The 13647-nt window shown below is 39.6% G+C and overlaps 1 protein-coding gene across 1 annotated transcript in view; it reads right to left on the reverse strand.

Annotated features, from left to right (window-relative positions):
- Window positions 1-13647, reverse strand: part of LOC109201288 (low affinity immunoglobulin gamma Fc region receptor II-like) — a 52397-nt gene that overhangs the window by 14880 nt on the left and 23870 nt on the right. Inside the window, exon 7 of the mRNA XM_025905515.1 lies at window positions 9589-9654. Within this exon, the coding sequence (XP_025761300.1) occupies window positions 9589-9654 (66 nt within the window). The remainder of the gene's footprint in view (window positions 1-9588; window positions 9655-13647) is intronic.

Raw genomic sequence — 13647 nt, forward strand, 5'->3', positions numbered from 1 at the left:
TGGACAGGCAACCAGTGTAAGGAGGCAAGAACAGGGGTAATGTGCTCACGTTTGCGTGTCCCTGTCAACAGGCGAGCAGCAGCATTCTGGACCATTTGCAAGCGTGATAGTGAAGCCTGATCAATACCAATATAAAGTCCATTACAATAATCAAGGCGAGTGGTCACAAATGCGTGCAAAACACTCTCCAAGTCACAAAAAGAAATAAAAGGTTTTACTTTAGAGAGCTGCGTCAACTGAAAAAAGCTTTTCCTCACCACTGTATTTACTTGTTTGTCCATTTTAAGAGCTGTGTCAAATTTTACTTTGTGACAATTGGTTTGACACAGGATGTAAGAGGACCCAAGTCAGATGGAGGGACACCAGGTCCATTCGGCCCAAATATAATGACCTCAGTCTTCTTTTCATTAAAGTTTAAAAAATTCAGAGCCAGCCATGCTCTGATATCCTTAAGACATTCTAAAATAGGCCTGAGGGGGTTAAGGTCATTGTGTTTCAGGGGTAGATAAATTTGACAATCATCTGCATAAAAATGAAATGAGACTTTATGTTTTTTAATAATATGGCCAAGGGGAAGTAAATAAATACTAAAAAGAAGGGGCCCAAGGATGGATCCTTGAGGTACACCACATGGGAGGGGGGCGGAAGATGAATGAAATTTACCAAGTGAGACAGAAAAACTTCTGTCAGACAGGTATGACTTAAACCACTCCAAGGCAGTGCCTCTAATTCCAACATGATGTTCTAGGCGAGAAATCAAAATATTGTGATCTACTGTATCAAAAGCTGCTGTGAGATCCAAAAGCACAAGTAAGACAGACTTCCCAGAGTCAGCAGTTAGTAAGATATCATTAAAAACTCTCAAAAGTGCAGTCTCTGTGCTGTGAAGTGCTTTAAAACCAGATTGAAATACCTCAAAAATGTTTTGACTCTTTAAAAAAGTCTGCAGCTGTGAGCACACTACTTTTTCTAAAATTTTAGAACCAAAGGGAAGCTTTGAAATAGGTCTGAAATTACACAACAAAGAGGCATCCAAGCCAGGGCGTTTCAGCAGAGGCTGGACCACTGCCTGTTTAAAAATTACAGGTACATCGCCTAAAGTCAGGCTGCTGTTTATAAGCCTTTGAATATAAGGTCCAATAGTGCCCCAAACTTCTTTAAAAAAGCGAGGGGGAAGGACATCACTGGGAGAGCCAGACTTGATTTGGGTGACAGTTTTACCCAGCTAAGACAGAGACACAGGTTCAAAATGGCTAAAAACTGCTAAAGGCATAAAAATAACAGAAGGGTCATAAGAAGGGGGTAAAATATGTGCTCTAATAGATAAAATCTTGTCCACAAAGAAATTTAAAAAAGCTTCACAAGTTTCAGCAGAAGCTTCTGTATAGTTGGATTGGGGAGGGTTAAGAACAGAGTTTAAAATACTAAATAAGACACGGGGCTTATGGCAGTTGTCATTAATAACACCTGCAAAATAGGCGGATTTCTGGTTCTTAACAATTTTCTGATATTTATGCCAGCTATCTCTTAAGATATCATAAGACACTTGTAGCTTGTCTTTTTCCCATTTGCGTTCTGCTTTTCTGCATTCTCTTCGTGCAGCCCGAGTGATGTCGTTCAGCCATGGCTCAGACTTCAATTTAGGCCGCCTGACCTTCAGAGGAGCAACAGTATCCAGAATGTTTTGACAAGTAGAGAAAAATTTTGCAGTCAGCTCCTCAGTGTCGGCACAGGTTGAGAGCTCTGATTCAACATTAAAGGCCTTATTAAAGGCGGTAGAAAACTGGACGGCACTTGATGGTTTAAACATGCGAGAAAAAGTAGGAGGGCCACAAGTAGTGATATTACAGGGAAGAGAAGTTTCAAACAATACAGGCATATGATCAGAAAAGACGACATCATAAATTTGAAGATTATAAACAGGTAAACCATAAGACAAAACCAGATCCAGAGTGTGTCCATATTTATGAGTGGGACCAGTGACAGATTGCAAAACATTAAAAGCGTCAAGTAGGTTTAAAAAGTCCTTTGCCAATGGTTTAGTAGGACAACACACATGAATATTCATATCACCCAGGATTAAGACCTTGTCATACTTTGGCATTATTTCAGCCAAGAACTCAGAGAAGTCATTAACAAAGTTCCTGTTATATTTTGGTGGACGATAGATCGCTGCACAAAGAAAAGGATGACTGCTACCAAGCTCAAACATATTCAGTTCAAAACTGGAGAAAGTGACAGGTGACAGTTGGCGACAGTGAAAAGTATTTTTATAAACTGTGGCCACTCCTCCACCTCGGCCCGTAGTCCTTGGTGAGTTAAAATACGAACAATTTGGCGGTAATAGTTCTGAGAAAGAGTTTAACTCACCGTCACTTAACCAAGTTTCTGTCACACAGAGGAAATCCAGATTATGAGAGGTGAAGAAATCCTTCAATATGAACGTTTTATTTGCTAGTGACCTAGCGTTAACAAGGGCAATCCTGGTAAGGTCCATCAGACTGGTGACAGCCATCCAAGGAACCTGTTTCAGTTGCTGGAGATTCTGCGGATTCGCTCCACCGCAGCGAAGACGAGGTAAGAGAAGGCGGGGATGCTGGATCTCCTCAGCCAAGCCGACAACAGGTACCAGCCAGGTGCCAATAGGTTCCAGGAAGCGACAGGAGACAAAACACCAGTGCAAAGGTCTGAATTCAGTCAGAGTCCCCCAAATCTTATAAACGATTTGGGGGATTTGGGGGACCCTGCAGTCAGCTGAGACTGAAGAAGTCACTTGGATGAGTGACGAAACGTCTCTCCCACAAAACGCTACGTCCAGATGAACAGAATCAACTCTTGGAGATTTACTTTCCTGGATGATTGAGAATGCATCAAGAAGATGATAAAGGATTCAGAAAGTTTATTCATGCAGGCCTATATGACAAAGAATGTGCGCCTTGTTTTTGTTTTCATATTTTAATTTATATTTAATTGTGTTGTGGTTTGCAGTGTTTTGTGTTGTTTCACTTTAAATTTGTTTTAAAAAGAAAAAGCTGAAAATTTAAATAGTTAAAAGTTGAAATGTGAATACTTGGTTTTTGTATTATATGATTTATTTATTACATTTTATGTGGAGTGAATAAATAAAAGTATATTTATGGTGGCCCCTAGAGACAAAGCACATACAAACTCCTAAACACGTACGAACTCCAAAACACGTACAAACTCTGAAGCACGTACAAACCCCGAAGCAGGTACAAACTCCAAAACACGTACAAAACACAACAGAAGTGCTCCAGAACAGTGGCGGAGCGGGGGGGGGGGGGGTGGCTTACTGGGCTTAAGCCCAGGTTGTTTTTTCAGAAGCCCGGGGTCTTTTGGAGTGTAATTTTTTCATAGTTAGATGCCTGGCTGACAACTGTATAAAACAAAAACTACACACAATATTTGAAGCACATAATGCACACTGTGGGAATTCACAACTGTGTTGCTGTTTTTTAAGAGAGTCTTAGCTTACATGTGTGTATTTCATATTTTCAGTTGTTACCCTCCCCGGCTAAATAAATGGGTTTCAGTAATGTACTGATATACAAGAATGGACATTAGAGGGTTCTTTCAAAGAAAAAACTCAGGTAAATGTTATTTTATATATTATGCTTTGTATGTTGTTCAGTATATTTCTATGCAAAACAAGAGGAATTTCAATACACAGCAGTATATTCACAGTTTAAACCAGATATTTACATACACTTTATGGAAAACACAAGAACATTTTTTTACTGTACAACATCAATTTAGAGGAAACTTGTTTTGTTTTAGATAAATAAATATTGAAATAACTTTTGAATTAGTTAAATGTCAGAACAAAGAGAGACAGAGCTGTCTATTATTTATCACTTTCATCAAATTTAGGAGTACATATACACTAAGTTTATTGTTAATTAATAATAAAACTCCAGACGATTCCATTCTGAGCTTAAGAAGCTTCTGATAGGTTAGTAGAGTCCATGTGAGTAAATTGGTGGCACACCTGTGGATGCATATAAGGCAAAACACAGAGCCTGTTTCTTTGACATGGGAAAATCAAGAGATGTCAACCAAAACACCAGGAAAAGAATTGTGGAGCTCCATAAGTGTTGAGCAGTTTTGAATACAATTTGGGTCCATTTGCAATTAAGAAATACAGACAATTTCTCTCTTTACTCTTAAATTTAACAAATATGTTTTTTATATTTATCAATCTAAAAAAATAAACATTTAGTCTGATTTGACGTTACAATTAAAAAAGTGTTTGTGTTTTTATCTGAAGAGTATGTAAATATCTGGTTTCAACTGTATATTTGATGATGTTGGTGTTTGGCTTGATTGTCAGCACAAAGAGGGAGAAAGAGGAACAGAGAGGGAGATGGAGAATGAGGACAGAACAGAGATGGAACAAGAGCAGGTGAGACACACATGTTAGTCAAATGGTTGTTTGCCAAAACATCATAACATGTATCTCGTACCTAGTGTATCTTTTTAGGTTTGTTATTTTTCAAATTCTATATTTATTAAGTTATGCAGACTTATTTGCACAACAAGGCTAATTAGTTATATAAACTTTTCTGAATCTAAATAGAGTACTTTGGTAGAATTAAAAATACTATGGCACAAACTTGTAACTCGCAAAGACCAATACAGAGAGATCATTAATTAGTAATGATTCTCTTTCTGATCATTCAGAGAGGTCAGGGGAAATCAGGAAAGAGAGAGAAAACCAAAACACAACAGCATCACAGCAGGAAGCAGCAGGTGGATCACTAAGGACAGCTGAAGGAGATTTACTGGAAGGAGCAACAGGAGATGATTTAGGAACTCTAGAAAGTGGTCCAAGACAAAATGTCCTCCCACAGTATCCGCTGAGCCAGTTTGGAGGCCAGCAGAGGGCATTCAATAAGAGTTGGTTTGAACAGTTTACATGGCTGGAGTATTCTGTTGTGAGGAACTTGGCTTTCTGTTTTTCATGTCGCATTTTTGGGAAGCAGAATACTTTAAAAAAAGATGGCCTCAGTCATTCAGGGTTCTGCAATTGGAAGAGGGCTTTAAATGCCTTTAGGGAGCACGAAAAGAGTTCCAGCCATTCGTCTTCTATGATGTGCTGGCACAGCTTTAAAACCACAAAAAACCAAGGTGACGTTGTTGAGCAACTTAGATCAGCAAGCGCAACAGAGATTTCAGAGAGACGACAGTATCTCCACAGGATCTTAGCTGTAACAAGTGTCATGGTCCTGAGTCTGCCGACTCAGTGTTTTGTGTTTCTTTATGCTTTTGTTTATTCTGAGTATGTATTCTGTTATGATTTGCCATTTGTTAGGTTTCTGTTCTGTGCCTGCCCTGATCCCACTTCTGTGTTCCCTCTGTCTGTCTTTGGTGTCACACTGTCTGCTTGTGAATCTGTCTGTTTAGTTCAGGCACAATCTGATATCGTCGTGTTGGTGTTGTTCCCAGATCATCATACTAAATGTTGTTCCAGGATCAACATTGCAAGTGACCAATCAGAATGTTGTGACGTCATACTTTTGCGACTTCGGGAAAAACCGCCGTAAAACAAAAAACTCTACTTAAGCTGCGAGAAACCGCCTCTGTCCGCTGATCAGCGGACCCTGACCCTAATCCTGACCCTAATCCTAACCCTTTAATAAACGGTAAGCAGAACTGATATTGTCCTTGCAACATGGGAATTTCATAAAGGCACGAATGGCTTGGCGTGCAAAAGAATAACGTCACAACAATGTGATTGGTCACTTGCAATGTTGAACCTGGAACAACATTTTCATGATGATCTGGGAACAACACCAACACGACGATATCAGATCATCCTTAGTTCAGTGTCTTCTCTGGTTCTCTGTGTCTGAGGTTCCTGTTTTATTCTGAAGGACTCCGTCTCATGTGAGTGTGTTCAGTTTACGTTTCCCCTGTCCCGTCAGCTCTGATTTCTCCCAGGTGTGTTGCCCTCCTGTCTCTCATCCCCTGATTACGGCTGTGTGTATTTAAGCCCTGTGTGTTCTCCTGCCTGTTGCCGGTTCGCCTGCGTTCCATGGTGTTCCGTTCCTCTGTCTGCGGCGCTCTGCCCCGCACCCCGTTTCTTATGATCTCAGATTTGTCATTTAGTTTTCCCAGTTTAGGTTTTCCAGTCATTTGTCATTTCCTCACTGCCTGTTCTGTCACTGCCACTTCTGTAAATAAACATCACTCTCATCACCAGTCAACTGCCTGCATTTTGGGTCCTTTTCCTCCTTCACCACACGGCTCGCCCCGGCAGCCGTGACAAGAAGTTTCCTTGGAAAACAAGGAATACCATTCCGTGGCCATGATGAGCACGAATCCACCAGTCATAATCAAGGGAACTTCCTTGAGTGCATGAAGCTGCTGAAAAAATTTGATCCATTTTTGAAAAATTACAGTCCTGTCTCACATACTACCTATCTGTCTCATTTTTCACAAAATAAGATGATAACCAGTATTTCACATGAAATAACTGGAAATATAGTTAAAGAGATGAAGGAAGCTAAGATGTACTCTGTTATGGCTGATGAGGCTAGAGATGGGCACACGGAACAGCTTGCAGTGTACGTTTTGTGTCATGTAAAGGCCATATCAAAGAGTGTTTTCTTGGTCTACAGAAACTAGAAAGGTTTGATGCACAGTGCATTACAGACACTATTGAGGAGCTGTTGCAGTATCACACGCTCAGTGACTTACTTTGTGTTGCTCAATCCTATGATGGGGCATCTGCAATGAGTGGTGCTGTGGGTGGTGTGCAGGCCCGTTTTAGACAGACATCCTGAAGCAGTATATGTGCACTGCTATGCACATGAGCTCAACCTTGTCCTTTGCCATACATGCAAGGCTATTCCAGCTGCTTCTGACTTCTTTGGACTTTTGGAAAATGTGTACACATTTTTCAACACCTCCCTGGTAAACCACACAAAGTTTAAGGAACTGCAAAAGGACTTTGGACTGTTTGCATCTGAGCTTGTTCAGCTCTCTAACACAAGATGGGCCTGCCAAGTAAATTCCGTCAAAGCCCTTCTCAACAACATTTCTGCAGTTTTAGCAACTCTCGAGGCCACAAACACTCCTATTGCTAAAGGGATCTTGTCCAAGCTTTCAAAGCCCAAGACTGTGTACATGTTAATCATGTTCTCACAGCTGCTTGGCATCACTGAAGGCCTGCACTGCTACCTGCAGGGAGAAAGGCTAGACATGGGCAAAGCTGTGGAGTACAAGATGTCGGTAGTTGATACACTAAGTAAACTGCGCACAGAGGCTGCTGCTGATGAAATATTTGAGAAGGCCATGGACATTTGTGGAAGCTACAACATCCAGATTCCTCAGGGGGCACGACACAAACAGAAAAGACTCGAAGGATTTGTGCTTGAGTCCAGCTGTGGTGCAACACCAAATCTCACAAGCTCAGCAGGGTTTAGGTGCAAGATATTCTTTCCTTGTTTGGACCGAATGTTGCAGGAGTTAGCAGACAGATTTTCTGGGGCAGGACAGAAAATAATGGAGGGCATTCAGGCATGCAATCCATCCTCCCCAACATTCCTTTCCGAAGATGCCTTAAAACCCATTGCGGCACACTACCATGTGACAATAAAGCCTGAAGAACTTGTGGCAAAAAACTTCATGAAAAGAAAAATGGAAAAAGAGGACATTCGCGACATCACAACTGCCTTCCACTTGCTTGACGAGGACATGTTCCCAACTCTGAAGGTCATCTTTAGAAAAGCACTAACCATTCCTGTCAGTAGCTGCAGCTGTGAACGCTCTTTTAGTGCCTTGCGTCGTCTCCACACGTGGCTAAGGAGAACCATGGGACAAGAGAGGCTGAATGATTTGGACATATTATCTATTGAAAAGGAATACTTGGATAATGTTGACCCTGAAAATGTCATTGATAGGTTCGCAAAACTCAAGCCTCGAAGACACAATCTCATGTTACCACAATAAAGAGGTGTTGTCAGTGTAGTGCAGATCTATGATGATTTTCAGTGCTACTGTCATCTAGTTTTGATTTTGGTTCTTTGTTGGTTAAGTCCTAAAGTAGTCCTGATTTTGAACTGTTGTTCTACTGTTTTAATTCCGGATCAGTTCTGGGTGTGGTTGAAATGGGGTTTAGTCCCCGTATCATGAAACAGCCCTGATTTCGTTCTGCCTTGCTGTTTAAGTAAAAAACTATTTTAAGCTGCATATGTGATATATTTTTTTTCTCATATTAAGTTATTTAAAAAAAAAAAAAAAAAAGCTTACAACACAGCCTAATAAATCTTCAACTTCACAGCATGTTTTTTTGTCATTTCCAACCCCCCCCCCCAATCCCACATGCGTATTACCCTTTAGGGCCAAGCCCCGGGTGTATAACATGTCTGGCTCCGCCTCTGCTCCAGAATGCTAGGCGCAGTGTTGAGCTTTTGTTACCTAGTGGCTACACAAGCCAGGAAGTACCAACGACTGAATTTACACTCCTGCACAGTTGCCGTGGAGCACCCATAATTGTGTTGTACATGTACAATGACAATAAAGGACTATTCTATTCTGTTGTGTCCACAGCAGCGCCCTCTGTTGGAGCACTAATCACTAACCTGAACCATATCACATGGACTTTTCTAGATTATTAGAGTGTGTTCTTCTTACTATTACCTATACATACTATGTTTTTATAATGTATCAAAAGTGTTCTGTTGATTTTTAATATGTAATTTTTTCCCTGCAGTTTTCACTCTTAGCTGTCCAATTCACTAGATTATCTGTCATTCCACATCTTTTTTTACCTCTGTGTCTCCACAGGGCAGACTCAAGGCTGCATTGACTCACTATGCACAAAATCGCAAGGCACAAATCACTATTACATGAAAGTACGGGCTAGAGCAGTTGCTGTTTCCCATTATGTAGATCGCTTTAGTTCATTTTGGAGGGTTGTAAGCTGTTTTAAAAGACAGTGAGTGCCTTTAAATGAAAGCTCTCTTTCAGTGGATTCATGCACAACACTGAACAGCTGTAACATGTACTCTCAGTCTGACACACAACAACAACACACTTTATTTATGTCACACTTTTATCAACAAAGTTACAAAATGCTTCACAGAAAGAAAATTATAATATAATAAAAATCAAAGAAATTGTTTAAAAGATAAAAACAGATCTACAGCACATTAAAGTCCATTAAAATTATTATCTAATGGGAGAGAAACAAGTGAAACACACTGAGTGATTCTTTCTGAAGGTAAATAGAAACTCGGGCTATCAGGATCATTGCTTTGAATTCAAAATCAACTCTGTGACTTTTCACTCAAAGTCACTTCAAGTTTTTAACAGACGTTACACAGAAAAAGAGACAAACAGCTAAAGAGCTGCTGTTAAGATTTTAGAGCTGTGGCTGAATTTGGATTGACATTATTGTAGTCAGAGCTCTCCTCTGGGTCACCATGTTGCCCTGTTGAGGTGATCAAATGTAAGCATTTCAAAACAAACTTCCTCTGTTTTGTCCACAAATGCATTTATTATCAGTGAGAATAATTACCAATGTATATTTTGCATTTCAAATCTCACATTTTGTGCACTCACTTGTCTTGTTAATGACTTTGAGCTGAATCACAGATGTGACATTGGTGTAATCACCTTCTGCTGGACCTGAAATAATAATATGATTGACTTTCATGTTAAACAGAGTTATTGTATAATCATCCAGCTTCCACAAGCTTTATATTAATGAAAGTGTGAACTTTACCATTTTCAGGGTTTTCACATCTTCTGAGTGTCTCATAGACACAACGATCACCTGCAGGTCAGAGAAAATCAGTCACCTCATGTCTGTGATACTAATTTAAACACAACTATTCTTGCAAATAACATTTATATTAAAAGCTGCAGCAGATGTAATAAGTACAGTCTTGTTGCAAATAGCATCAGAATATTTGAAACTACATGAAAAACTAACCATGAAGAAGAGAAGAGTACACTTGCTGCTGATCTTCATCCTGCTTGAGCATCTGCTCGTTAGCAGCACCTTTATTAAAAATGTAAAATAAGACTTTTGTTTTTTACATGTACCTCATGATACATTTGTCTTTGAATGATAAAGAGTTTGTACATAAAGGAAAAGGTCTCACTGTTGGTCGTTCTGCAGCGATATAACAAGAGCAGGAGAATAATAATGAGAGAGACTCCACAAACCAGTCCAACAATCAACCACACAGGAGATGAAGAGCTGTCAGCTCCTGACACAGTTACTGTAACAACAAACATTAATTAATTATCGATAACTTGTAGCTATATAAATAGATACTTTTATAAAATGGAGCAAAGTGATTGTGAGACTCTGTCATTAAACTCATTTACAAAAATGCATCAAATGTTTTGATCCTGCTCACCTTTAACTGACATCCAGCTCTGTGCTGACTCTCTTCCTGAGTACTGACACTTGTAGAAACCTTCATCAGACTTTGACACTGCAGAGATCTTCAGCTCCCCTCGGGTATCATTTTGAATAAGTTTGTCATTGTGATAGAAAAACACATTGGAAAGTATTTTTTGTGTTCTCAAACTGCAGCTCAGACTAACAGAAGCTCCCTCAGTCACAGGATGAACAGGACTCACCAGGATAGGACCATTACCATCATCTGTGACACAATCACACACAATTGTTTCAGTCACATCAGCTGGTGCACACTTTTAGAAAAATCTGACTTTTAATAATGATAACAGATTGTACAAATTCTTTTCATCGTGAATAAAAGAATACATTTAAAATCGACTGTATGTGTCATATTTGTTTTTCCACATAATTACTTCACATACAGCAAAGCTGGGACAAATGTTCATGTGATGTCTAAATCATTCAGATTCAAGAAGTAAATGTATAATAACATACTCTGTACAGTGATGTTGACTGCACTGCTGAACTCTCCTGATCCAGACTCACACCAGTACACTGCAGTATCTGACTTTGATGTGTTGATGTTACATGTGGATCCAGTCATTCTCCTACAGTCAGAGAGTCGGCCGTCCTCAGAGAACTTCCTCACTCTCCACTCAGTGAAGTTTCCCTCACAGGTCAGTGAGACAGAGTCAGAGGTGAAGTGTTGCACTCTGTCAGGACTCACTGTGAGAGACGCTGCTGAATGAACATCTGGAAACAACATGCAGTGAAGAGACAAAGCTCACAGATGTTAGCATTCAAAATATCACAGTGAAAATATACGTTTGACTTTTGAAGATAAGTGCAAATATTTCAGTATGAGTGTTTGGTCAGTCAGTCGGTGTTTACACAAAATCTTATACTTGTTAAAGCAACAATAACTACAAATACATTTAAACATACAATAATTTAAAATTAAATGAAGTCACTTGTTTCTCAGTAATAATAAAATGGCATCATTAGGAGCTACTTGAAGTTTCTGTAAACCTTTTTTTTGTACAGTTTGTCCACAGTGTGCTGTACACAGAGGTGTACAGTATGCTCTACACAAATCTTCACTCTATCTGAACACACTAAACTTGTGGAAGAGGATGTTTGCTTGTGTTTACATCATTCAGCCAATAAATGTCTTCATCATCTGTCATGTGATCTGTAATAAGACATCCAACATATGTGACCTTATTAAAGATTAACGACTGCAAACTGACCTGCAGACCAGACAAACTCTGGTTGACTGTGATCAGTGTGATACTCTGGGTCTCCTCTTCCAGCTCTGCACACATATCCTGCTGTGTGTGTCTGTCCATGAATGATGTAGGAGTCCTGTGCAGTCCCACTGCCATCAGGTAGCAGCTCATAACTGGAGGATTTCTCTGATAGATCAGGAACAGCTTTATACCAGTAGAAGCTCCATCCTGCAGACGGATGTTCAACCTCACAGTTCAGAGTTACTGAGGCTCCAGGACTCAGCCATGATGGAGACACAGTGAGGACAGGACGGGGTTTATCTGTTCAACAAAGATTTTCTCTCAATGTTTCGTCTCTTAACTCTGAATTGAATGTCACAAAAATGTTGACTCACAAATATTTATTATGAACTTGTACTAATAAAAACACATTTTTATTATAGAACATAAATGTAAATGAATCAGACCAATTTAAAGACCTGGGTGAAAAAAAGTAATTAATAACATGTTGTAAAACCTCTATGGTGAATCTCATTTGAGCAACAATTTAATAAGTTATAAATTTTGTGACTACATAGTAGGGCTGCCACGATTAGTCGACTAGTCACGATTACGTCGACTATCAAAATCGTCGACGACTGATTTAATAGTCGACGCGTCGTTTGAAGCTTTGTAAGATCCCAAAAGACGCAGGAATAAGTAGTAGGATTTAAGAGTGTAATAACGGACTGAAACAGAAGATGGCAGCACTGCATGTACAAGGATGCCAGCTGCCGTTAAACCCCGAAGAAGAAGAAACTGTGTTCCAGAATTCATAGCGCGGCCCAGCGCAGTTGTCAACAATGGCGGCAGCTAGTTAGTTTTAATATTACAATTATTATTCTTTCTGGGTCACAAAATAAACGTTTAACATATTTTCAGGTGTACATTTTACGTCCAATGGATGCATGATCTGATTAGTCGACTAATCGCAAAAATAATCGGTGACTAGTCGACTATCAAAATAATCGTTTGTGGCAGCCCTACTACATAGCTCAATTGTTGTAATTAATTTGAAGCATAACTGAGTTTATTGATCAGTGATGAGAATGTGTTGGGGTTTTTGTATTTATATTTTTATGGATCAAATTTGTGTCAAAATAATCTGGATGAAAGATCTTACATGATCCACTCAGTGTGATGTAATCACTCCACTCTGTGAAGAAATAGTCCCTTCTGCCCCGACAGCTGTATCCTCCACTGTCAGACTCAGTAGCTCTGATGATTCTGTATTCATTGGATGTTGGAGTTGTGTTTAACTTGGCTGCTCTCCATTCATACGTCCACTGAGCTCCTTCACCTCCCTGAATCTCGCATCTGACAGTGACTGTCTCACCGCTGTATATCTGAGTCCAGGATGGCTGCAGGGTCACAGTGGGCTTATTGGGAACTTTTCACAGACAAATATCCAGTTAGGAGTCAAATAACTGCCTAAAACTTTTACTGTTTATAACATGAGAGTAAAGTGACTGCAAAACAGCTGATTCACAGACAAATAGTTTAAACATCATAACAAAGTCACGACATAACATTTCAAACAGTAATACAACAGGTTTACTTAAATGTACCGGCATTTACTTTGTACAGTTATTATCTTTTATCATCTTTTATTGATATTCCTCTGTTGGAATAAGTCTACTTTACTTTCACAAAAATATGAAAATCAGTGTGGGTAAACTGAACTTTCATGAGTTTAGTAAAAATATAAATATAAAACTTTAGATTGTCAAAGATTTTTGTGTTCAATCTAGAAACTCAGAGGATACTGTTTAGGGACCTGATCTCCCTTTTGTAAGTAGTGTATTTCTTCTGGACAGCAAGCAAAATTCTGACCCTTGCGTGATGTAGCTGGTCTGGACTGAAGAGCAGCTTGCAGTTGTGCCAACCGTGGCAAGGACCTTCTTTTGCTGCCCTTGTAAAGGAGTAAGCAATGTGGCAGAGCCTGGCAATAGCTCTTGTGAGTGACCTCCAACTTGAAAA

The sequence above is a fragment of the Oreochromis niloticus genome, linkage group LG3 (assembly GCF_001858045.2).
Source record: "Oreochromis niloticus isolate F11D_XX linkage group LG3, O_niloticus_UMD_NMBU, whole genome shotgun sequence".
NCBI lineage: Eukaryota > Metazoa > Chordata > Actinopteri > Cichliformes > Cichlidae > Oreochromis > Oreochromis niloticus.